The sequence below is a fragment of the Dasypus novemcinctus genome, chromosome 1 (assembly GCF_030445035.2).
Source record: "Dasypus novemcinctus isolate mDasNov1 chromosome 1, mDasNov1.1.hap2, whole genome shotgun sequence".
Classification (NCBI taxonomy): Eukaryota; Metazoa; Chordata; class Mammalia; order Cingulata; family Dasypodidae; genus Dasypus; species Dasypus novemcinctus.
Genome location: NC_080673.1, coordinates 67,502,845 through 67,528,829, shown reverse-complemented (window position 1 = coordinate 67,528,829; position 25,985 = coordinate 67,502,845). Strand labels below are relative to the sequence as shown.

General features: G+C 43.1%; 1 protein-coding gene across 10 annotated transcripts in view; it reads left to right on the top strand.

Annotated features, from left to right (window-relative positions):
* Positions 1-25,985, top strand: part of JADE1 (jade family PHD finger 1) — a 60,306-nt gene that overhangs the window by 27,890 nt on the left and 6,431 nt on the right. For 9 of the 10 annotated variants that reach the window (XM_004466250.4, XM_071214696.1, XM_071214692.1 and 6 more), the window contains 8 exons: positions 1,583-1,668; positions 4,846-5,003; positions 7,131-7,318; positions 9,918-10,129; positions 13,628-13,795; positions 15,003-15,119; positions 19,032-19,553; positions 25,022-25,139. In XM_004466250.4, coding sequence (XP_004466307.2) covers positions 1,583-1,668; positions 4,846-5,003; positions 7,131-7,318; positions 9,918-10,129; positions 13,628-13,795; positions 15,003-15,119; positions 19,032-19,553; positions 25,022-25,139 — 1,569 coding nt within the window. Of the gene's footprint in view, positions 1-1,582; positions 1,669-2,809; positions 5,004-7,130; positions 7,319-9,917; positions 10,130-13,627; positions 13,796-15,002; positions 15,120-19,031; positions 19,554-25,021; positions 25,140-25,985 lie in introns of all 10 variants that reach the window. The other variant, XM_071214702.1, reaches the window with a different exon arrangement.

The following is a 25,985-nucleotide window of genomic DNA, read 5'->3' as shown; positions in this document are numbered from 1 at the left end:
TCTCCAAGGTCTTATGGATGCTTTGAGTCTTGTGTCCCTGTCCCTGAAATCTGTAGTGATAAGGACTTCCTGATGAGTGACAAGAGATTTTACTGGGAGAATGACTGTTCCCTCTGGTTTTTGGCTTTTTTTTTGGGGGGGCGGGGTGAATCGGTTGTTAATTCTGAGAAACCATACCATTAGGTTTTCAGGTTTGTCGTGATAATTAAACAAGTGGAGGGGACTTATAGGAAGTTAAACAGATACCACAGGTGGGTGAGGGTGGTTTAGGATCTCTAGCAGCAGCATTGGCAACCACAAATAGGAGACCCTTGCAGTTGTCCCTATAATGAATTAACAGAAGGTGGCAGCAGCATTAGAGAAGAGGGGCAGGAATTTTGAGGTACTGGGAAGTTGAATATGACTTGGCCACTGATTGGATATGTCCAAATCTAGGATAACTCTTACTTTTGAGTAAGTAGAAATGGTGATAGTCATCAAAATAGAAATATAAGAGGAAGAATTCATTTGGGAAAAATATTGAGCCCAGATTTTGTAATGGTGAATTTGTTGGCAGATCTAGGGAACCCCAGCCTGCGGATGGTGTCTAATGGGAAGGTGACAGTTGGGTCTGGAGCTTGGGAGGGAGGTTAAGTCAGTCTAGGAATGTTGACTAGTGTCCTTTGGGTGTGTGGGTAAGATGGTGATCATGAATGAGGGGTCCCTAGGGAGTCGGGAGAGGAGAGAGTTGACATGGAAGACTAGACACTCACAGAGTGGGGACTTCAGGAAAGACAGTTGCCACTGAGGCATAGGGAACATTTCAAACAGGACGGAGTTATTGGAGCTGCAGAGAGGTCTTAAGGCCTAGAAGAGCTCAAACTTGTGGCACTTCAGAGGTGTCAGTGTCTTGGTCGGGTCCCCAGTGTCAACAGTCTGGTGGGGTAAGAAGGCAGATTGCAGAGTATTAGAGTACTTTAGGGAAAAGAGCCAATTGGCCTTTTTGTGAGAAAGTGGAGTCATTGACTTTTAAGGATTTTGTCCATAGCACTTGAAGAAATTTTTATCAATCTGAGGTTCCCTATTGCAGGGAATACTAAGTTTTTTGCTTTGGGGAGTAATAACTTTGTTTTTATGTTTTGGGGACGGGCTTAGGATTTAGCATAATGATCCCAGCATTTAGAAAGCTTACTGAAAAGTCAGTAAAATGTTTTCCAATTTATATTTACCCTTGTGAGACTTTGAACCTCTTAACTTAAAAAGTGCAGGCTTACGGTATGGTATATGAATAAAACTGTTTAAAAAATGCAGACTTACGGATGATAGCTCCATGTCTCTTCTCTTGTGTGCTGTGCCTGGGATGCAGTGTTACTGAGCTCAGCGCAGACCACTGTGCTCCTGTTGGGTCTGCTTTGGGAAATGGATATTAAGTAAGTGGTGGGAGTGGAGGAAGGTGTTCTATCAGAGAAAAAGGGAGGGGATGAATCTTTGGTCATCCACGGTGTGCTGCTGAGGTGAGTCTGTGTAAAAAAACAACACCCATGTGAATATCCAGTGGTCTGAGCAGTTTTTAATTGTTCTGTTTATATATTTGTATCTTTAGGCCTGTCAACTACATGGTCCCAGAATTCCAGATCCCAGCACAGGAGAAGTTCATGCTCCAGACATGAAGATCGAAAGCCTTCGGAGGTATTTCCTGAATGCTTGTGTGACTGTGCATGTTATACACATGTGTGCATGAGTACATTCTATTGACACATACCCCTGCTTGATTGATGTCTGTCTGTGCAATCTTGGGCAAGTTATTCAGCCTCTCTGCCTCAGTTTCCAAATCTGTAGGATGGGAGATAACAGGTGTCCATCTATCTCAGGACTCTTGTGATGATTGAACAGGCTAATATATACAAGCACATAAACAGTTCCTTACACACAAAAAGTGCTCTATAAATGTTAGCTATTATTAATTCGATTTCTTTTTTCCTTTTCTGTTTCATCTTCGCTGGTTCCCAACAACTTTTCTTCTGGCCAGGAGATCAGTGAGTTTAGCTGCTGCCAGTCATAGCCAGCGCCAAGATAGTTTTAGCCACAGATTTTGTGGCTTTATTTGAGAAGAACCTAGTATAATTTATGGGTGTTTTGTTTTGGGAATTATGCTAGGGCGTTTTTCCCTAATTTCCCAATTTGTGGTCATCTTACATTTCCCCTGCTACCCTACATTTTATTTATCTGTGTTTTTAAATTCGTTTTCAGGTACATTTCTCTTTGTTGGCCTTTGTTGATTAAGGGGCCCTACCAGTCCTGAAAATTTTGCTGGGCTGTGAGGATTTAAATCATTGAAAAAAATGACATTTAATTTTCCAGTGAGCAGGAGATGGGAAGAAGTTTTCTGTTATACCCTTTGATTTTGTACTGCCTCTTAAAGGAATGGCTTGAAAGACAGCCTCACCCTGTAATGGCGAGGCTGAGGCAGGCATTCCACAGAGGCCCTTCTTTTTCTCAGGATGTAATGGGGGATGTCATGGCAGCGCTGTGTTGAGGAGTGGTGGAGTTATTTAGCTGTGGAATAGCATCCTCCACGAGGAAGCAGTATACGTCCTTTAGAATTACAGAAAAGCACCATTGGGGACACTTAAACATGTTCATGGGACGGTGGCATTTTATCACCTTGATTTATCCCAGCCCTTTTGAACCTATCGTACTTACTTCCTTTCCGGTGGTATTGGAGTGTCTCTGTTGCTCTTTTTTATTTCTTCTTTAATTCCCTATGTTATTTCTCCACAACCCCCCAGAATCCTTTCCTGATGTTGACACTGTGCTCCTGTTATTTCAGCACAGGAATACAAGGGGGACTGTAATAAGGAGCTGTTATTTGGCGGGACGAGGACCACTGCCCTGGGAGTGTAGTTGGAGCCATCCTTCCCGTGCCGCACCAAGCAATGAGATGGAGGCCGAGCAGCAGGGAACAGCGCACTGGCCTTGTCCGGGATCCCTGCTTTGGTCCAGATCTACTGCTAAAAGTTTTTTGAGTTTAGCCCTGGGTTCAAATTTCTTTATACTAAAAGCACTTATATTGAACTCTGCCAGGGATTCAGGAATTTACTCTTGAGGCATCTGTTTAAATTCTTGATCATTTCCTCACCTGAATCTTTAAGTAAAGGAATGGTGGGATGTCTTTTCTTATCTCTTTGCTTCAGATTGCTTTTCCTTTTATGGCAAATTCCTTATTTTTTTTTACAAATAAGACTTAGTTGGAATATGTTTTTATCTGATTTGCCTATTGAAGGTGTAGACCTGTGATTTAGGCATTAAAGAACTTTCATTTGTGGGGGGATGGGAAAGGGCATGGCTAATGAAGGTAATGCCTCTCTGGGCTGGGCACCTGCTCATTGCCTTGAGGTAACCTGATCTTCTCGGGATTTTGTGGAAGGTGGAAGGCCAAGTTCTTGTTCATTATTGGGACTTGGGAAAGGAGGAATGGTATCCTGGGGAAAAGTTGGTGTCAAGAATGGCAGGCTCTGGAGAAATGGTCTTTTTATTCAGACACTGCTCCCGAGTTTATTATGGTGAAGTTTATTAAAATGATCACCACCCTGAAAAGCCACCAGAAAAAACAAACATAGACCCATTAGCAGGCATATAATGTGAACTGTGCTTAGCAGCACAAGAAAGAACTGCCTGTCCTGAGAAGAGAGTTCAGTATTGTGACTTGTGTAAACAGAGAGTGTAGCGTACAGATACAGGCTTGCTCTGTGCCAAACACAATTTTTGGCCAGTGCTAATGCCAAGGTTAGGGCTTCCTTATGTAGCCCCTTAGATTGAGGACGAGGCTGGAGAGGAAGCTGCGTGTGCATCTCCAGTTGTGAGATGGAGCTGTGATCCTGCTGTTTTTCCCTGCTTGGTCAGGCCTTGTTTACCAGAGGCCACAGGCTGATGAACTGAGGAGCAGGCACTGGGGGTGGGGAGGGTTGGGGGCCGCCTTGCCTTTGGTGTTTTTCCTTATTTTGGTCTGTGAATTGAGTAATTGTCTTGGCAGAGTAGTGTACTTGAGTTTTGTGGGTCTATCTGTTTTTGGCAGGGTGGGAAGGGGGTGTAGTGGCTTTTTGTTTTCTTCCTCCTCTTTTTTTTTTTTCTGCCATCTACTTTGCCCACAAATACTGCTTCCCCTGTAGAAGTTAGACCAGGTGAAGGTGTGTAAACAAGCATGTTCTTTGCAGGCCTGTCCTCTGACTTGGCATTCCAACAGTCTGTTGTTGCTCCTCTCCCACATTTTTCCAGGCCTATACTTATGCCTGGCACTAGCCAACCAGAACCTTGACCTCACCAGACACTTTGCATCAGCCCTGGTATCCTGGAAGGCAGGGGGAGGGTGGTGGCAGTTTGAGTGGGCATTGAATTGAGCATTGAACCTGAGCAGTGTGTGGTAGACAAAGCTCTGGTAGTTAGAGAAGGCTTCAGCTTGCAGTTGTTATCTGGTTAGTGAAGTTTTATTTCTAAACATTTGCCTAACGAGCACCCTTGAGTGAGCTATCTCCCTCCGTAATTTTAGCAGCCATCTTGGTGAATTTGAGAATCTGCAGAAGTTTTTTGGAAGAGGACAACTAGTTGCTTTGTTGCTGATGATGAAGATGTTGTAGACACTGCTGTGTCTTGTGGTGTTAATGAGGGAGTGAGAGGGCAGGGATCTGTCAGCTCTTGCTGCCTGTGCCTGAGTGAGGGTGTAAGGGTTTTTCTGTAATAGGTCAGGTTTGTTTTATGTTGATACAGTGACCTCGTTACATGGCAGCTCCATGGTTACCCTGCAGCTGTCAGCAATCTGAATAAGAATGCAAATATCAAATGTCATTGTCCCTTTTTCTCCCTTTCCAGGTGTTTAGGACAGACCTGATCACCGCTATGAAGTTGCATGATTCTTACCAGCTGAACCCGGATGAGTACTATGTGTTGGCAGACCCCTGGAGACAGGAGTGGGAGAAGGGCGTCCAGGTGCCAGTGAGCCCTGGGACCATCCCTCAGCCTGTAGCCAGGTAGATATGTCTCAAGGCGAGATACACCCCCATCCCCTTGCCCTTCTTCCCTGATAGCCAGAGCAGGTAAACGGTATCTGAGAAGAGGCCATTTCTGAGTTCCCAGTAAAATAAATTGTGGTCTCATATAGAAATAGAAATATAGTAGAAACCCACTTTAGGCCCAAAGGGTAGTAATTTTGAGGACCCTGGACCTCTGAGCTTAACATTAAAGCCATCTTGGGAAGGTGCTGTTCTTTTGTGAGAGGAGACCAAATTCCAAGACATTCTGGGAAGTGACTGGCTGGAGGAGAGGGATCATTTGGATATTCACATGGCTGCTGCTTCATTTCCTGTGCTTGTTTCCTCATCCAGATCCTATTCACCTTGGAGAGGGTCTCTACTGGAGAGTAATATCTAGACTTGTTGGGAACCAGCAGTGGTGCTTCTTGGGTCTTGGAGCAGTTCACTTTGGAGGAATTACTTTCTCTGGATTTACTTACAAATCACCCATTAAAGGGTTTCTGAGAGTCAGATTCTCAGCAAACTTGGCTCAGAATAAGGTTGGAGCCCGTTCATTTCCTCACCACATAGCTCCGCTGACCTGGAGACTCATCTTAGGGAGAGAGGATTGAGTGCCCTCTGCTCAGCTAGCCCCTGGTTTCTTTGCTGTATTGTCAGTCAGCTATCTGTCGTGTGAAATGGTCTCACATTGTTGCTGAGTACAGACTAAATTTTACCTCATTGTGTCTTTTCAGGCACTTGACGATTTTGCTTGTTGTCATTTTGGGCTCTCTGTGAGGAATCTATCCAATGATAAAAAATGCCCATATCTTACCACAGTCCGTCATCAGTACATAGGCTTACATGAGATATCAGAAAGCATCAACATGGCCTCCATAGGTTAGAATCCTGACAGCAGAGCAGAGCTTGTCATTGTGCTCTGCACAATAAATAGTGTATTTGCTTTAGAGTCTCTATCTGAGATGCAATAGCAACTGTTTCAGCATTGGCAATCCTGATCCCACTTGAACTGTTCAATTTCAGTTACAAGCCCAGGAAAAAAGGAAAATGAGTCAATATAGTTTATGAAAAATTGTACCTGAAATTCTGCTCTTCACTGAGTAGGAGAAATATAGTCTCTTAAGTTTGCCCATCTCAGTGTAGTATAGACAACAATCAGTCTGTTATAAGAGTGATGAAATACTTCAACATATTCTTTGGGCAGCTTGTTGATATTAACGCAAACTGCTGAAACCTTGGAGAGATGTGGAGGAACTTTGTTGAACATGTGGGGCCTCATATTCTGGGTGTGTTACAAGGAGGACCTTTCATTCCAAGTAGAGAGTGATTTGATGTTCTCATGAGCTGTCACTGATTTTGAGAAAGCACTTCTCCAGGTGCTGACAGGGTGGGGGAGAGCATGTAGCAGTGTGAGAAGAATACAAACCTGTCTCCATGAAACCTGTGTGTTCCTGGGACCACAGTTTTTCTAGGTAGGGTCCCTTACTTGGCTGGGGTGCTCTGATTCTTAGATTTCTTAGTAATGGCCAAGGCCTGATTTTTTCTCTCTCTTTTTTTAAGGTCAGAGTTGATAGGTTTCTTCCCTTGGTCCCCCAGCGTTCTATTGTGTATACCCCTGCTTATGTGGCTGGTGATGTTGCTCATGTCTCCTCCGATGTTCTTGAAAACCCAGTGCTAGGCAAGCAGTCTGGTTCTAATGGCCTCCAGCAGGAATGGACAGGTCTGAGTAATAGAAAGTGATTTAATGGTTAGCCCTTGAAACGTACAGATCACTGTTCTCTGGTGTTGCCAGCAGGCCAGAGCAACTGCTATCTTACATAATGGCAGGGCATGGTGGCATCCTGGGAAGCCAAGTAGAAGAAGCTGGTTTTGAAAACATTTGCTGCTTGCAGTGTTTTCATTTTTATCTATTTCCATTTTAGGGGACTTTGACTACTTCTAGTTAGAGTTTTGTTAGCAGTGGCATTTAGGTTTTTTATTAACTGGGTCCTCCTGTGGTGGTGTTTGTGTGATGACCTGGGGTTTTGAGGGTTGGAGGAGGAAACTACATTTGGGGCCTTCTGTCAGGCTTCCTTTTATGTGGTAGAAAAGATAACCTGGCTGCCTTGTTTTCTTGTTAACTAGGGTTGTATCTGAAGAGAAATCCCTCATGTTCATCAGGCCCAAGAAATACATCGTCTCATCAGGCTCTGAGCCTCCGGAATTGGGCTATGTGGACATCCGGACACTGGCTGACAGTGTGTGTCGTTATGACCTCAATGACATGGATGCTGCGTGGCTAGAATTGACCAATGAAGAATTTAAGGAGATGGGTGAGAGACTATGTATTACATTATTATAGTTGTATTCAGGCACTTGGCACTTTTGCTGATGATGAAGAGAAGTATTTCAGGCATAGGTGAGTAGTAAAAGCTCCTCATTGTCTGATGCCAGCTCCCTCACTGCTTTAGTTATTGTCAGAATGATGATCCTTTTTTTTAGCTCGCAGGCTTGCCTGCAGTTGGAGATGTGTTGGATGGATTCAGAGCCTGTGTGTAGTTCAGTAGAAGAGAGTGGTGGGATTGATGAGGAGTGTTTCCAAGAACCTAGCAGAGTGCCTTGTAGCTCAGGTGCCATGGATTTACCAGCCCTGCTCTGATCTAAACCTTCCCCCGCAACACACACACTCATGTACCATGAAGAAACTGAAGCCAGAGAAATTAAGTGACTCCCCCCAGGCCACAAAGCATCTAGTCTGTACAATTTCCTGCTCTAGTTTTATTTACCCCCTACAGTGTCATTAAAATCCCCTCTTCAGCCATGACATGCTATTTCTCCACATGAACTCCACACCTGCCATCTCACTGTTTTCCAAATATATCACTCGTATTTTCTCCTTCATGATTTTCTTTTAAGTCCTGCCCCGAACCTGGAGTGCTTTTCCTACTTAACTTTCTTGTGTCTGTCCTGGCTTTTCTTCACCAAAGCCTTTCCCTAGGTGAGTGTTCAGCCCATCACCATCTCTTTTCTATAAGATTCATTTTTGTGCATGTAGAAGTCAGAGCTTCTGCTGTTCAATTACTTGCATCTCACTGTGTTGAGACCAGGATGTCAAATAGGTTTCATTTTGCATGCCAGTTCTAATAGTGAAGGGTTACCTTGAGTGTTGTGATGAGAAAAACTGAGGTTAGACCCGGGCTTAATGTGACCAGCTATGAAGATAAATTTAGCATTTTGTGCATGGGTCTAGGTTTGGGACCTGTTGCGTAGGCTCTTTATTTACAGCCTAGCACATAGTAAATACTTAAGAGATGTTTGGTGGTGGTAGATTTCCAAGCTCTGAGGGCAAAGACTGCTTTGTTTCTGTGTTGCTCCATGGAACCTAGCACAGAGCCTGGCATGTAGTAGGTGCCTGTTGTTGTCCTGCTGTGATGTCACCAGCTTGTTGAGTGGGAGTGGCAGTATAGAGAGGTGTGGACTGAGCTGGGAATGTTGCCTTTTTCTACTAGTTTGGTTACTATGGTACTTTAATAGACTGAATGTAGATTTCCTTTCTCTTGGTGCTTGCTTTTAGGTATCAGTGGCCAGAAAGTTAGCGGGCCAGGAGGTTGTTTTATAGAATTTGTTCAGAAGTTTTCAGAGCTCATTTGGAACTGAATATTTCAGCTTCATAGGTTATAAAGCTCTGCTTTGTAAAAACCGCTATAATGTACTTGACTGAATCTCGTATTAAGTTGGAGGATAAAGCCAAAGACGCTTGAGTCTTTAGTGAATGGTTTAAAGCTAATTACTGGACTAACTCATCAGATTTAAAGATATTGCCAAATACTTTGGTAGAATAAATTATGTAGTTGTATAACTAATAAGTTAAATACAATCTTAAATACTTTATTGATCTTGTTTTACAGAAAAAATTAATTATAGGGCATAATTTTGTATTTCCAAAGCCTATTTTCAAAATGGGTAGGAGGAATTGGAATAGAAAGTGCCTGACTTTCTCCTAATTATATAGGGTTTGAGATGATAGGAGGCTTTTTTGTATGTATGTTTAGGGCTTATCATGGTTTTAGCCCTAAGGTATTCTCCTAATTTAAAAAAAATTGAGTTAATGTGATTGCTTTAAAATTCATGATAATACATGAAAGTTGTTGGCTCTAATTATATTACCATTATTTCTTGTCATTTAAATGTCCTGTTTGAATATTTTTTGTAATCTTTTTCTTTCTGTACAAGTATTTTCATTGTATGAAATTTGGAAAATATTCACTAATAGATGAAAATATAAATGTAATCCCACCCACTAGCTATAACCCAGATAACCACTTGAAATTTGTTTTTGATCATTCTTGCTTAAGAATGTATTTTATTTGAGCCAAATTATATGTCTCCTTTGCTTCAGACATTTCCCTGTGTTCCTGTCTTTCATGCATCTGAATAACTGTGCATTTCAATAACCCAGTTAACAACATTTGACTGCTCACAGTGAATTCTGTTTTAAGCACCATGAAAGGAATGTTTAAAACAAACACCCAACCCATAATACGTGGTCATGGTTTTAGAATCACCTATGCTAGTTATTATGCATAACAATTATTATAAAGTGACTTATTTAACACTGTATGCATTTAATATCCTTGAACTGTTATGGGATTTATCTTTTGCTTTTCTTTTTATTGTACATTTTCAGTGCCCTACCATAAGGAACAAACTGTTGCATAGGAGAATATTTTCTGCCTTTTAATTTAAAAGTTCATTCCTTGGATGGGTCTGATTGATTTTCAGTAGAAAATATTTGGGGCACTCAGGGATGGGTTTACTTACAATATTATTTATTGTAAAATTATTTATAAATATAAACAAAGTGATATTTATTGTAGTGTTTATTAGTATGGATATATTGAAATGGATTGTCACATGGTATTTTTCTTTCAGGAATGCCTGAACTAGATGAATACACCATGGAAAGGGTCCTGGAGGAATTTGAACAGCGCTGCTATGACAATATGAATCATGCTATAGAGACTGAAGAGGGATTAGGGATTGAATATGATGAAGATGTGGTCTGTGATGTGTGCCAGTCGCCTGATGGTGAGGATGGCAATGAGATGGTGTTCTGTGACAAATGCAACATCTGTGTGCACCAGGTATGTGGGACAGTGTGACACAGAAGCCCCAGTGTGTACCTGTCTGCCAACAGAGAGCATGCCCAGAACCCAGGGAGGCTAAGGATCTTCCTTCAAACAGGGTCTATTTTCCCCACTGTCTACAGTGAATTAAAGAAATATGCCCTATAGATAACATTCTTCTTCCCCTAGGTTCTTTCATCTTGTGCTACTTTTACAACCAGGGGACTAGGATCATCTGGAAATTCTTCATCCTTCACTCTGTTTTCTTTTCCACAGAAGTCAGGTTTTACTTCAAAAGAATATATGAGCCTTCTCTGTCCTGCTGAAACACCTGAATTTAGGTATCAAAAACACTAGGGGAAAAAAACCCTTGGAAGGGGTTTTTTGCTAATTTGTGCAATTATAAAATGAGCTGTTAAAGGGGAGAAAAGAAACCCCTTTTTTTTTTTAAAGATTTTATTTATTTATTTCTCTCCCCTCTGTCCCCCACCCTGGTTGTCTGTTCTCTGTGTCTATTTGCTGCGTCGTCTTTGTCCGCTTCTGTTGTCAGCAGCACGGGAATCTGTGTTTCTTTTTGTTGCGTCATCTTGTTGTGTCTGCTCTCCGTGTGTGCGGCGCCATTCCTGGGCAGGCTACACTTTCTTTCCCACTGGGTGGCTCTCCTTATGGGGCGCACTCCTTGTGCGTGGGGCTCCCTTATGCTGGGACACCCCTGCATGCCAGGGCACTCCTTGCGCACATCAGCACTGTGCGTGGGCCAGCTCCCTCCACATGAGTCAAGGAGGCCTGGGGTTTGAACCGTGGCCCTCCTATGTGGTAGACGGATGCCCTAACCACTGGGCCAAGTCCGCTGCCAGAAGCCCCTTTTCTTGAAGGTCATTTCCTGACCTCCTTGATGCCAGTAAAATTTGGTGGTTGCTTACCCCCATCCATAGAGAGGTAAATCCTTCGATTTCAGTGAGGCTGTGCACCTGGCACTTTAAAAAGCTTTTTGACAGTCTCATTCTCTCTTAAACTCTTTTTTTTTTTAAAGATTTATTTATTTGTTTATCCCCCACCACCACCACCATTGTCTCCTCTCTGTGTCCATTTGCTGTGCATTCTTCTATGCCTGCTTGTCTTCTCTTTAGGAGGCACTAGGAACTGATCCTGGGACCTTCTGGAGTGGGAGAAAGGAGCTCAGTCTTTTACACCACCTTAGCTCCCTGGTCTGCTGTGTCTCTTATTGTCTCTACTCTGTCTCTTTTTGTTGCGTCATCTTGCTGCACCAGCTCTCTGCTTAGGCCAGCTGGCCATGTGGGCCAGCACTCCGCTCAGGCCAACTTGCCTTCACCAGGGAGGCCCTGGGAACCAAACCCTGGACCTCCCATATGGAAAATGGGAGCCCACTTGCTTGAGCCACATCCACTTCTTTTGTTCTTAATGCACTATTGAAGGAATTTGGATTTGTGTGGGAATATGTGCTTACATAGGCTCCTATGATATAAAGGGCTGTCCTGAGGTACCTCCTTTGAATTTACCTATTGATGCTGAGATTTTGAAAAAAAGAGATTAGTTGCTTGAATGACCTCTCAAGCTTGTTCTGTGGAGGTTCCTGACTACCATTTTCTTTGTAATTTGTCTGCCTCTTGGACTTTACTCTGCCTGAAGACTTCACCACCTGTGGCCTGTCCCTGCTCATCTGGCGAAGGAGACTTGAGGCCATACACTCTTGTGGTCGTCATGTTAAAGCCCATCTTGTAGCCCTGAATTTTCAAATTGTTTAGGAAGTTTTCTTAGGATAATGAGGATTCTCTTAGTGGGTTTGTTGCATCTTGTTCATGGATGTTATGGCTGCTATTTGTTGCTTGTGGTTCTTATATTTACTTGGATGACTTTTTGAATCCTTCGCCTACCATTTTATGTTATTTTTTTCTGTGAAAATATTGTGAGCAAAAAAGCGTTCTGCTACTAAGAATGGCTTGAAAATCATTAGTCAAACCCTCTATTCTATGAAAGAGTTAACCGATGCCAGGGTGGGTTTCTTCAGGGTTAGACCCTATGTACTTTCTGCCATTGCTCATTGTCTCTTCCTTTTCCTTAATATTTACTCGTTTTCCTTTTTAGAAATCTTCATGGCTTGTCATTAAGCATATTTTATTTAATCCTTTAAATTAGCTTAGAACTGCTTTTCTGGCAAAACAATTCTCTCTTCAAATGTGACTTTCTCTAAGAATGTCTGCTCTAGGCAGTGTATAGCCATCTATGGCAGGGGTTCTTAACCAGGGGTCCACATTACCCCAAGAGGTCTGGAAAGATTTCAGGGAGTCTGTGAGCTTGAATTGAGAAAAGTCAACTTATTATCTTTATTTTCTCGAACCTCTAACTGAAATCTAGCATTTCCTTTACATATAAATGTATATGATAAATAAATTATAGTAGTGTTCATTTTGCCTGACTGGCAAAGGGGTCTGTGGAACAAAAAAGGTTAAGAACCTTTGATCTATGGTATTCAAAGCCTTTTAAAAACCCCTTAAAATTTTATTTTCCAGGAAATTTGTGTCGACAATGGCTCATTCATGGCACCAACGTAGGCCCTCCTTAGTGCCACTTTACTTCACTCGTTCTTCCTTGTGGTTTCCTTTCTCATCCTGGATATTCATATTGCATAGCTGACTGGGTTTTTTCTGTCTGGAGAATTGGGCTATGTTACTGTGACTCTCAACTTCCTGACTTCCAGTTCATTTAAGGATAAAGTTCTGGACAGTTTGGTTTTTAAAAGGCTCTAAGTGTGCCTGTGGTACCATCGTGTTTTGTTTCTTCACTTATTTAACATTTGCCTTTTCTCTCTTTAAGCTACCTTACTTTAGTTGTGAAAGCCTTAATTTCTACATTTTCTACATTTTCTCCCACCTTGTGTAATTTGCCATCTTGTGCAAAATAGACTTTGTTTCAAGTATCATTGAAAGAGACTATATTCTCTCTTTGTCTAGTATAGCTCATTTTTCTATGCCTGTTGTGGTCGCTGGAGAGAGTGTGGTACTTAGTGAGTCGAGTTTGTGTAGCCCTGGGAATGGAGATGCTCCTCAGTCTGAGTAATAGCTTTGGGAGAGTTTTTCAACTGCCTTGTGTTTTTTTCTCTTCCCTTTGCATCCCCCTTCTCCCTATCAGGGGAACAGCTTCCTCCCACTTAACCCTAAAAAGTGTTTTGAGGATTACTGTTAAATATTTATAAATTTGGTAGAGTTAGATTTCTGTAGCAGCTCATGAAAGTGGATTCTTTGTAACTGTTCTGATCTCAAGTAGTTTTCAGGAGCACCTCCTGCTAAACAAGTGGGTATTGTCTGCAGGTCTGATACACCCTGTCTCAAGTACGTCCCATTGCTACTGTCACGATGCCTGGCATTTTTCCTGACCTCAAGGGTAGTGTAGACAAGGAGGTGCCTCTATTTTGGTGGTGGTTCCATTTTATAACGTCCCTCTAGGTGTTTTTAAAATTAATCTTTTCTTTTTCTCTATTTTCCTTGCGGATAACAGGCCTGTTACGGAATCCTTAAGGTACCAGAGGGCAGTTGGCTGTGCCGGACTTGTGCCCTGGGAGTTCAGCCAAAGTGCTTGCTGTGTCCCAAGAAAGGTGGAGCCATGAAGCCTACTCGTAGTGGGACAAAGTGGGTCCATGTCAGCTGTGCTCTGTGGATCCCCGAGGTAGGTGTGGTCCTTACTAAAGAGTACTTTAGCTCAGGAGGTCATGGGATTGGGTAGGGTGGGGGCCATCATTCATAAATACGCGACATCTTTTAGTTGCTACCTTTTTCTTTTTTTAAAACTGAATTTCACATTGTGTAATATGTGGAAATGTTAATTGGAAGCAGCATGAGCTAGACTGTTGGTTGGTGGTGGTCACACTTGGCTTCAGATAGCCATCACAGCTGGCCTCATCTTCCTGACACTCCCGAGAACTGACCAGGGTCACTTACCAGCAGTGGCCTGTGTGTGGCTGTGTTCTCCCTATGGATAGCCTGTAAATCTGTGCCCCTGGCTGGCCACACTCATGGCTTGTGGTTAGGAACCACTGCTCTGGGTCACGTGTTTGTGATTTTTATTTAATTTCAGGTCTGGTTTAATTTATTGTAAGTCCCAGACCTTGACTAATTTAATTTGCATGGTTCACCATGAGCATGTCATTTGCGATTCAAATTTCAGCATTTTTTGGTATGTGATTTTGGTGCATAGTTCCTCCTGAGGAAAATTACATGGGAGATGATTTGGATTGAGGCTGAGAAGAGGCAGGCAGTTGTGATTTGAATCTTGATAGCACGGATCTCATGGTTACAGTTTGGCAATCCAGGCCAAATGAAGAGATGATACCTTATTTATCTTGGTAGTTTTCCACTTTGAATGTCTTAATGCTTTCTGACTGAAGAGAATGGTTTTCTTTAGTGAGAGAGATATTAAAGATAGCTTACATTTACCCATGCCATTGTTAACAACCAATTTAAATATGTTTAAGATGGATATTTAGTTTGATGAGTTTTTCATGGGCCAGAAGGTATAGAAGATTACACTGTTCTGTTACATAAGTGTAGCTTCCTTCTTACTTCCCGCTCAGGTGAGAAGTGGGAATTCAGTTACCCGAGTGTTTCTCCAGATGTGGATTTCAGTGTCAGGTAACTACATGGACAGCTGGAGCAGGATGAGGCTCTGGGCCATCCGTTGCTGTTAGCCGTGGATCTGTTCTGATGCTGTTGGACTAGGGATTTGTTTTAAGAGGGTGAGCATCCCTTAGCATTTGCTTATGTGATAGGAGGAGGGGTGCAGGAGAATAAGAAATCTCTTTAAGCTCTTACTTTTCATTTCAGCCTCTTGTCTGATGGGCTTTGCCACCCTGTCTTGTTATTTCTTGGCCCTCTAGGTGAGCATTGGCAGCCCCGAGAAGATGGAGCCCATCACAAAAGTGTCTCACATCCCCAGCAGTCGGTGGGCGTTAGTGTGCAGCCTCTGCAACGAGAAGTTTGGGGCCTCCATACAGGTAACTAGCCTAGCAAGAATGGCTTCATTTTCCTTTCCTGTGCCATGGTAAGCAGGATGAGGAAGGGTTTTGAATTATCAGAGGTGTTGGAGATGGGACTAGAATCAAGAGTGTAGGATGAGATTTGGACAGCCCTATAAAGTTCCTTTGGGGCGACTCCAGCTTGGTGTAAACACTTTTACTTGGCTGATTGCATCCCATGTAACCAGAACTCAAGCATTAACAGTTACAGGGTAATTCAGAAGTCTGCCTAAGCTGTGAGGCAGTTACTGTTTGACTCTAGTTTCTTTCTTTATGTCCCAAGCCTGGCATTACAGCAGCTTTCCACAGGCGAGGTACCTCTGGGGAAGAACATGAGTCTTTCAGGCCTCTTCCTGGGCATCCTCCATGTGGGTGTTACAGGTGCACAGCTGCAGACCCGTGCCTGGGCTGCCTCTTGACCCTGCTGGTTTCTGAGCTGTGTTCATGCCTCAGATGCTGATGCTTTTATGTTTGGTAAAATAGGAACTCCCTTTTGGAGCGCCTACTGGGTAGAAGGGCCTATACGATGTGCTGCACTAAGTGTTCTTTGCTTAAGTTTTTATCTGAACACAATCTGGATATCTGATCCTTTATGGTATCGTGTGTTGGGGGGCGGAGACGGAAGACAGGGAGGGGAGGAGAGAGAGAAAAATGGCTTGCATGTAGAAATTTTGCTTGTGTTTTTGATTTCCAGACATAGGCAAGCATAGAAAGTCATGAGGTAGATAGAATTAAGGAGTGATTGTAGATGGCTTGCTGTCTGTTTTTTCTCTGCCTGAGAAGTTAATCTCACGTTACTGGCATCTAGACACCTGTGATTTGAGAGGTATGCAGTTTTGTTCCACAACAAGGTCTCAAGCGTTGTGTGTTACTGGCATTGACCCTAAAAGTTGAGTCTTGCACCTCCCCGTCCTTTTTCTTTCTTTTTTTCTTTTTAGGAGATACTGTGAATTGAGCCCAAGACCTTGTACATGGGATGCAGGTGCTCAAACCACTGAGCAACACCACCTCTTTTGGGGAGGTACCAGTGCAGGGTCACAGGCTCTTCCTAGTTTCCTCATTGCACTCTGAGAGCAGAGGCTCTGTTGTGGGCTGATTCTCTTTTGATGCAGAAAACACATAGCTAACCACACTTTCCATGAGTGTGGTCAAACTGCCAGTCATGGGTTTTAAAAAAAATAACCTCATTTGACAAACCTAGTTTGTGCTTGGGCTGAAACTATTTCTTTTGGTAAGTTACTCATTATTTAATGGTTTTTTTTTTTTTTAGGAAAATAAGTATATTTATTTTGAATTTTATCATGAGGAATTGGCTCATGTGCCCATGGGAGCTGGCAAGCCTGAACTCCATAGGGCAGGCTGCAAGTTGGACACTCTGAAAAAGTTGATGCTGAAAGCCTTTTTTTTTTTTTCCCCTGTCTTTATTTTCTTTTAAACGTTACATTCAAAAAATGAGGTCCGCATTTAACCCCCACCCTACCCACGCCACCCCTCCCACATCAGCAAACTCTTCCATCATTGTGGCACATCCACTGCACCCGGCGAATACATTCTGGAAACCGCTGCAGCACATGGACAGTGGTCCACATTGTAGTCCATACTCTCCCCCAGTCCAGCCGTTTTTAAAGACTTGATTTCTTGACCAGCCAGGTGGCTCTATGTTCTTTGTTATCACTTGCACTGGTGTGATTCTCTTAAGAATCTAAAACTTTTGTGACAAATTCAGAGGGCGGGGCTTGGGCAGCTGGTGGGATTTGTTTGGGGTTACTTAATGGAGGAGATCCTCAAGTACAGTCTTGAAATAAAAAAGGCATTAGTGCTGTGTGTACACTTGCAGGAGACAAGCTGTGGCAAATCATGGAAAGTGGAAATCACTTTCTTCCAAGTTACCTGATGTTCTTCTGAGGGTAGAATTTATGCCCTTTCCTCAGCAAGCCAATACTGGTCGTTAATTGATGTTTAAAATAGGTGGGCAAATGGGATCTTTGTTTCTCTTTTGAAGAGAGATGGTCTAATGACTTTCTGTTGTTGTTGTTATTGCTGTTGACCTCTTTTTCCCAGAACATTAATTTGAAGGAAAAGAGACCAAGGAAGGTTGATGATTTTTTGTATCTTCACAGAATGGATTGATTTTATTAAAGAATCCTTCTCTGAAATGTCTGCAGCTGTGAAGGTTCTGGTTTGTGTTTCTGAAACATCTGTTTGCTGAGTCAACCTGAATAGGAAAACCCAGAGGAAGGCCATTTGGCATCTTTACAAAGTCTTGTGTAAATATTCTGCTGTAGCTCATTTCTCTTTAAGGTTTGAGCACTTGGGTTAAGTGTAGTTTAAGCCATACACAGATAGTGTCTCAGTCATTTGTTCCCACTTCCCACTTGGCTGCGTGCTAAAAGGGAGGAGCACTTTGCTCTTTAATGATAGTGGCCAGGTGTGTGTGTGTGTGTTCTGCCACCAAAGCTCAATTCACACATATTTTGGGCTTGAGGTTATTCATAGATGAAACTACAGATTTATGTGCTTTAGCAGCTTGTAATGGGGGAATGGTGAAGGGAGCTGAATTTTTTATACTTCTGAGTAGAAGAGAGAGACTTTTTAATAATGGAAGAAATCATGACTGGCAGTGAAGTCATCTCTTAAATACTAAAACAACTAGAGAAAAAGCTCCCCACAAGTCTAGCCTCTGTGATCCAGGGTCTTTTGAGTGAGTAATTGAAGTTTTTCAGTTGGCCTGGCACCACTGGATTTTGCTTCTCTCTGCAGTCCTAGTGGGCCCAGGGGATTACTTGGTCTCACACAATACAGTGTTGCTTGTAAGGGACTGGCCTCAGTTGTCACAAGGAACCTCTTTCCAGAAATTCACTCAGCAAGATCTCCTGCTAGGCCTCTGGCTCTCTGTGTGGATCAAAGGCATTGAATTGTAGCCCTGATTAAGTAGTGAAAGGGGAAGCATTTAGGAGGAGAGAAAGCGCAGCTTGATCTTGCCTAGCTTCCAGGTTGACCTTCCGACTACCACAGGAAGTGGTTCCCTCAGGGTTCTGCTGCCCATTCCTCAGTCAGTCCAGCAGGATGCTGGGTGTGGCCAGCCCTGCCAGGCATGGAAGGCACAAACCAAAAATGGAGCTCAGAGCCCTCTCCTGGCTCCCCAAAGCATTCTTCATCCAGGAAAGCTTCCTCATTGGTGCCAAGGCCACCCTTTCTGTGCTCGGCTCATGTGTCTCCTCTTTTTCACTCTTCTGCTTGAGCCTCACAGCTTCTGGGTGTTTTATTGATCTCCCACCCGAATCTCCCAGCTCTAACCCCTGGCTGTTACTTCGAGGAAGGGATTTATTTTCCCACTGTTTTGGGACTCTTCCTGGCCAGGGGTTAAAAATGCGGGTTCATGTTCCTTTTAAAACTCTTGACTAGAGTTCTTCCTGAGATCAGGAGATTAGTTCTGAGGAGATCCTTATCACTGAAACATCTGATATAAACACTAAAAAAGCTCAAAATCTATAAGAAAAACCAAATTAATGCCAGAAAGTAACACACTGCATATTGATCACATGGTCTTTTGTGTATAACCTGAATGTCACACTGCCTTCATCTACACTACCATCTGTGTAATTGCATCTGCTTTGAGAGGGGTTTAGAATAAGGCTACTTTTCTAACCACGGTATGGTTTGGTTTAAAAATCCTCTCAACTGGGCTGTTCCCTTAAATCCCAAGCCTTACTTTATTTAAAACTTGATTTGATCTGCCAGGGTTAACCCCTGTAAAACTTTTCTGTCATAACAAATGCTGGAAATACTCCTTTGTGCATGTATGTATGGGTATATGTAACATGAAGGGCTGCTTCAGTCCCTATCATTCTGTAATGGTCTCGTCTCTTTTTCCCTCTGTGTTCTTTCTAGTGCTCTGTGAAGAACTGCCGCACAGCCTTTCATGTGACCTGTGCTTTTGATCGGGGCCTGGAGATGAAGACCATCTTGGCAGAGAATGATGAAGTGAAGTTCAAGTCCTACTGCCCGAAGCACAGCTCACATAGGAAACCTGAGGAGAGCCTCAGTGAGGGGTCTGCTCAGGAAAATGGGGCCCCTGAGTGCTCCCCCCGGAATCCATTGGAGCCCTTTGCCAGCCTTGAGCAGAATCGGGATGAGGCCCACCGGGTGAGTGTCCGGAAGCAGAAGCTGCAACAGCTGGAAGATGAATTCTACACCTTCGTCAACCTGCTGGATGTGGCCAGGGCCCTGCATTTGCCTGAGGAAGTAGTGGATTTCCTGTACCAGTACTGGAAGTTAAAGAGGAAGGTCAACTTCAATAAGCCCCTGATCACTCCAAAGAAAGATGAAGAGGACAATCTAGCAAAGCGGGAGCAGGATGTCTTGTTTAGGAGGCTGCAGCTGTTCACTCACCTGCGGCAGGACCTGGAGAGGGTAATGATTGACACTGACACCTTATAGTGACTTAGAGAAGAAGATTGCAAAGAGGCGAATGCTTGCCCAGAGCAAGAAATGATAGCCAGTTTCATTTACTCTCAGACCCTTGTACATACTGCAGCATGAGGTTGTATTGGTTAAATATAATTATGGGCCGGTAAACTCATTGTACTTATGTGCAAGACTGCCATGGGTGGGGCAGTTTTTCTGTGACTTTTTTTTTACACTTTACCATTAATCTTTACTGTTCTTCTGCAAGATCAAATGAGGCATGTCATTTTTTTTTTTTTTTTTTTTTTTTTGCATTCAGTTAGAGGGAACTGAGGCCCAGGAAAACGGCCAAGGGATTGGCTTAGCATTATTTACAAAAGGGATTTAATTTATGGGGACAGAGGTAGGAAAATCTCTTTTTCAGTCCGGGGAAATACTAGGTGCTGGTGATGGGCTCATTAGGGAGCACTAAGTACTGGTTCTCACTGTCCCACATTTATTTCTTGGCTCATTCACGGGGTTATTGCCAGTACTCTCACGGAGCAGAGTAGGTATGGGTGCTGATATGTGTGTATGAACTTATACACACGCGCATATTTGTTACAGAATATACTTCTGGCAGTGAGGTGCTAAGTCATCACTGAGGCTGTGTATATGTGTGTGTGGGTGTGTGTGTGGGGGGGTGTCTATGTGTGGGTGTGGGGTGGCACTTCACGTGCACAGGGGCATCAGAGCTTCCTGAGGAGCCCCTGTAATGCTTAGAACACTACAGATAAGTTGTTTGTCACACTGCTGGATTGCTGAATGCAGTCCTGCATTCTCAGCTATGGCACTTCCTTCAGCTGTTTGCTGCTTTGTGCCTCCCCGTCTCCATAGCCTTCATAGTCCAAGTCCCGTGTGGTCTGGCTGGCTGGACTGCCCTCCCTGCTACTGGAATAATTAGTAGTGGGCTGCCTCGTTATCCCCCAGGGCCTCTCACTCCTTGTGGGTAGTTTCTGGCTGAGGCTTGCTAATTGGGGGGGAGTTGTTACCTTCTTAGTATGCACCTTCTGCGTTAACTCCCCTGACTGCTGACTGCGATTAAATTCATTAGGGCACAGGAGATGGGAACGAGGCTTTCTGGCCTGAAGCACCCTATGCCGGATGGTACCCAAGTGGCCACAACAGTTAATGCATCTCCCCCAAGCACCTGCTCTATTACTGGGGAGTGACTCACCTGCCTGGGAGAGAATCTGACTCATGGATGATCTGAAATGAGAGTGTGGGCAAAGAATAGGGATAAACTGGAGACATATTGAACCAAAAGATTCATATCTCAAAAAGAGACCTATACAGCCCTGTTAGAAAAGGCACAGAAGTGAACCGAGTTTTAAGTGTTCAATAAAATATCCTTTTAGAATATGACTTGAGGGCTGGGTTATGGTGGTGGCCCTGCCCTGCCCAGGGTAGGATTCAAGGAACATAGCAGCTGGAGGAGGGAGCAGGAGATGGGTTTGTGAGGCTTTTCTGCTCCCATATACCCCCTGGTGGTGAGTGTAAAGAAGACCTTTCCTCTCAACCACATGTATGTGTGGCAATTTTGCTAAGAGATGAGAAAGGGATTCAGAAGGATCATTTGGAATCCTGTGAGAAGCCATTATCCCAAACCGACAACGGCTGTAATTGGGGTGCATGAGCTATGGCGGCAGATAGTCCTCTGGAGCGGGGAGGACGAGAAGTCTAATGTTTGGACTGTTTGTCTCAAACCACCACAAAATAAAAGTGTAGAAAATGCTTGTGGTGTACTAACTCTTTTCTGTACTTCAGTCAATCAGATTAACACGCACTTATGATTAAATTTTAAACATTTTTTTTGGAGTCATCACTGTTGCTTTCTAAGTAGAATGCTGCCAATGATGTATGAGAAACAGGGAATAAATCAGGATTTGTGTGTGTATGTGTGGCATTACTTACACTTACTGTATAAAGAGTCTAGGAAATTTTAGCAAGTTTAGTGGCAGTTGAAAATGAGCCTATTATAATGAAAAACGTATTTTTCAGAATTTGTCATGAGGCATATGATGGTGGAGGCTTAAAAAAAAAAAAAAAAGACCTGAAATCTTTGCCATACCCCAGAGAGTTGCATAGTTCTTTGTAATTACAAACCATAAGGGCAAAGTCTTATCAGGGCAGGGGCCTCAATAAGAAATAAATCATAAATTGTTGCCAACTTGTTTTCCCAAGTAAGTTAGAATTTTCTCTCCTTTGCACAATAGGGTTTCCTAGTAGGTATACGGGATCAGTTGACACATGTGACTAGACTTCTGGCCATTTAAACCAACAAGTGAGTAACTTTTATTGGAAATGCCAGCAACTCTGATTATGGTCATTGCTCTTTCCTGCAAATTCACAAGTGGGGGTGTTGTACACCTTGGTACCAGTTCTGGATCAAGTTAGAAGACAGAAATGGTTAACAGGAAAGTATGGGAACCCAAAATTTTATGAAGACGTGATTGCTGATGTGGTGGGTGGCCACATCAGGTTCTCAAGACTACCACTTCATTCTCGTGGGATTCTCTTTCCTTAAACATTATTTCTGAAAGATGCAGTAAACTGGAGGTCAGCAAGTGAGTACTTGCTCAGGTGAAGACACACTACTTCTGCAACTTCCAGCTAGTGATGTAGGGCGGGAGGGACCATGTCCTGAGCACTGTCCTACTCGACACTGTAGAATTGTCTTTAAATATCTCATAGAGGCTACAGTTCTCCCTGAAAAAAGGACACACTATGCTTCATTGTTGCAGGTAGTCTTTGTCATTCGAGAAAACCTATTGAAAGCATTCTTGGGTTCCTTTAGGGCAGTGGTTATCAAAGGGGGTAACCATTACCTGGAAATTTACTGGAGATGGAGATTCTTGGACACCACCTCTGACTCCAGAAACTCTGCAGGTGGGGGCCAGCAATCTCTGTTTTAAAGCTCCCCAGGTGTTTCTGATGTGTGCTTAATTTTGACAATCACCACTTTAGGGGATTAACATGGGAGAGTTGCACTGAAGAGCTGGCTTTTTGGGGTACCTCCTTGCTGGCAACTAGAAGATGAAGTGGGGGAGCTTGGTTGAACAGTGTTTAGGAAGGGACAAGCAAGATACGTTTTAAGGATAATAGAACCTCAGCTCATCTCTTTATATGGAGGTGGCTAATTAAAGGTGTAGTTTTAAGGGGATTTTTGGTGCATTAAGGGAAGGAAGGTTTAACTTGCTATTCTTGAGTGTGGTCAGCCAGTCCCGGTTAATTCAGGACCTGATTTGTTCCAATTGAAAATGAATACTTTTGCTTTTATGGTTTATTTGTAGACATTTCTCATTAGAGAACATGGAGAACAGAGGTGGGATTTTCCTACTTAGCTCCCCTGGTGAGGTCTTTCCCGGGGAAAGGGTGAAGCTACTCAAATTCATTTTGAATAATACAAAAATTTCAGGTCCCATGATTTCCCTATTTTCAGTTTTCATGGATAATTTAAGAGTGTTGTAAGTCTATATCTGACTTGAAAATGAGGGTAACTTTGTATACTCCTAGGATGTTAGAGAATTTGTTTCTATTTTCTGTCGAAGTCTGATTCCCTTTTTTAATGTAGAAACAGTTATGGGTCCAGGTTCTATCCCTTCCTCTTCAAGCTTCAACTCTTTCTGGCTTGGATAAAATTTATCAAAAAGAATAGTCTGTTAACTACCTTCATCTCCAGATCGGTCAAGGTTTTCTTATAAAGGACATGTACTACCTGGCCTGGGGCAGGGAGACTGTCAGGAGAAGGGACATGCCTCGACCAGGGTGAATGGCATTAAAATAACATTTAATCTGAGATGGGGAGAGTGACTTTCTTCTTGTCTTTAATTTTAAAATCATTTTTTTTCCTCAAGGAAAGTGATAGTAAGATAAGGAATCTATATGGGGGGGAGGGGGTGCAGCGGGAGGGGACAGAACGATCCTAACAGTAAGTGAATTGGTTTGGGTCAGAGCCTGGCTCCATGTTCGCGTTCCAGGCTGGAGAGTTATACCATGATGCCGGTGTGCAAGCAAGCCAGCCCTTTCTGTTTCTCATGCCTCAAGTCCTCTTGCAAGTAAGACTACCTTGAACACAAGTCAGGGAGAGACGTCTGCAGTGGTTAGGGCTCAGAACGAACTGAAGGTCTTAGGGGAGGTGTCTGTACTTAAGCCAAAGTGCCAAGTCTTGTATGAATGAATTGGTACCATCCTCATTGCCAAAAGAACAGGTTGGTGACCTTTGAATGTCTTCCATTTAAAGTCAGGTGATAAGGGAAGGGATTGCCCAACATAAGGAAGATGAGATTTTTAGGAGCATTGTCATGCCATTAATGGTAGGAGCTGGATGGGTCCTTTTCACTCCTGCCACTGAGATAATTTGGGAGGGCCTGGCTCATTCTGCCAAGGAAAGGTTTTATTGTATAGCCTGTGTGTTGCATTTGACACCATTTTCAGGCCCATATAATATGGCCAAGTTTGCCTATAGAAGATTTTAGGACTGAAGGATCAAGGTTTACTGACTTAAGTTTTGTTTTTGTATTGACCAATCACAGATGGCCTTAAAAATGGGGCCTGTATCTAAGTGGTTAGTGAGCATGCTCACCTGCACTCAGGGGTGGTCCCCAGGTACAAAGTGGAACTCTTAGCACTTGGGGATTTTCCTCAGTGACTTACACATGAGTCAGAAAGAGGGCACTACCATTTCCTCAGTTTCTTAAGTGGTGATATGGAGAGCTAGACTTGAAATGTGGATACAGCACATGGCTGAGAAAGCCAGAAGGAAGTTCTCTAGGCATTTGGCCTCCCTATAGAATGCTGAGCTTCCTACTAGCTCCAGGCATTTCAGTGACCAGCTGGCAAAGGTGTTTTTCCTGGATTCTTGATTGTTGGTCTTTTAGTAGGCTCTGTGCAGGGACATTTCACAGGGGTGGGCTGGGGAGGGGTTCCTCTGACGGCCTTTGACCCTGAGCTTACCTAGTTCCACCTTTAGAAGATGCTTGAGAAAAGAGCAGCTAAGGTGGCTTCTGAACTGCTCTAAAACCTTTAACAGAATTAGTGGGAAAAAGGGAAAAGGAGGGGTGGTAAGCAAAGTCCTTTGGCAAGAGGAGGTAGCAAATCCTGAATTGGACACCAGTGACCTACTATTTGTTGGGATGAATGGCTGGGTGTGGTGGAGGCGGTAGGGCTTCTGTACAAGTTCTAGAAGCATTCCTCCCCCAATCTAACCACCTCCCATGCTGCTGCTGTCTAAATCAAGGAGTATATGTGGACTCTTGTTAGCCACCCAAAAGGAAATTGGAGATTGGATAAAATGTTTAAAGTTCATTTTGACCCTTGATTTCAGATGTCTGTTAAGACCCTAGTAGGACAAGTTTCTCTCAGGTAAAAGAAAAAGCACCTAAGAACTGTCATAATGTAACACTTACTTAGAATCTTTATTCTCTGTATTCTAGGTTCGGAACCTCACTTACATGGTGACCCGCAGGGAAAAGATTAAACGATCTGTGTGCAAAGTCCAGGAACAGATATTCAATCTTTACACTAAGCTCTTGGAGCAAGAAAGAGTTTCAGGTATGCATTAAGCCTTTGTAGGTCAAAAAATAGGGCAGGGGTTTGTGAGCCTTGAGTACATAACTCTGTTAGGGCAAACAGCATCATTTCTCTAATTTTTCTTTTACCTGCCCTCTAGAGAAATCTGAGAAACACAGGCTTTCATATTTAAAGAAAATCATGGCATTTGCGGCATCATGGTATAAGGGAAAGAACTATGAATTTGGCCCTAAATATGGGTTGAACCCCCATATCCTCTACTTCAGGCCAAATAAGTCTCAACTTTTCTGAATCTAAACTTTCTCAAATGCAAAATGGGGGAAGCTCAAAAGATTTACAGATTATCTGGCATTTGGATTTATCTGTAACATGGTGAATATATGTATCTTAAGACTCTGTAATTAAGTATAAATGGCCATCCAAGTTTAGGTAACATTCACAGTGGTCTCTTTTAGTATAGATGGGATTTTGAGTTTTTCTAATATCGATGCCTGGTATTTATTTAAAACCTTCTATTGTACAATGCTAGGCAAAGAGAAGAATACAAAGATACATACTTCCCTTGGTTCTGAGGCAACACATCATGATATGAAATAGTTAAATAAAAGTGCAGAGCTGGCCAAATTGTTTAACCTCTCTGGGACTCAGTTTATCTGCAAAAGAGGTTTGGTCCAGAATCATGACCTCTAAAGTGCCTGTCAGCACTAACATTCTGTGATCACAAGCACCAGAGAGTAGGTATAAGGATTTCAGAGAAGGAGATCTGATGTGGGGGTATCAGTAAGAATGACGGGCTCATGGTGCAAGAAGGCCTCTGGTTGGATTTCAGTGCGCTTCTCTCTCCTATCCTGTCTGCTCTTTAAAGTT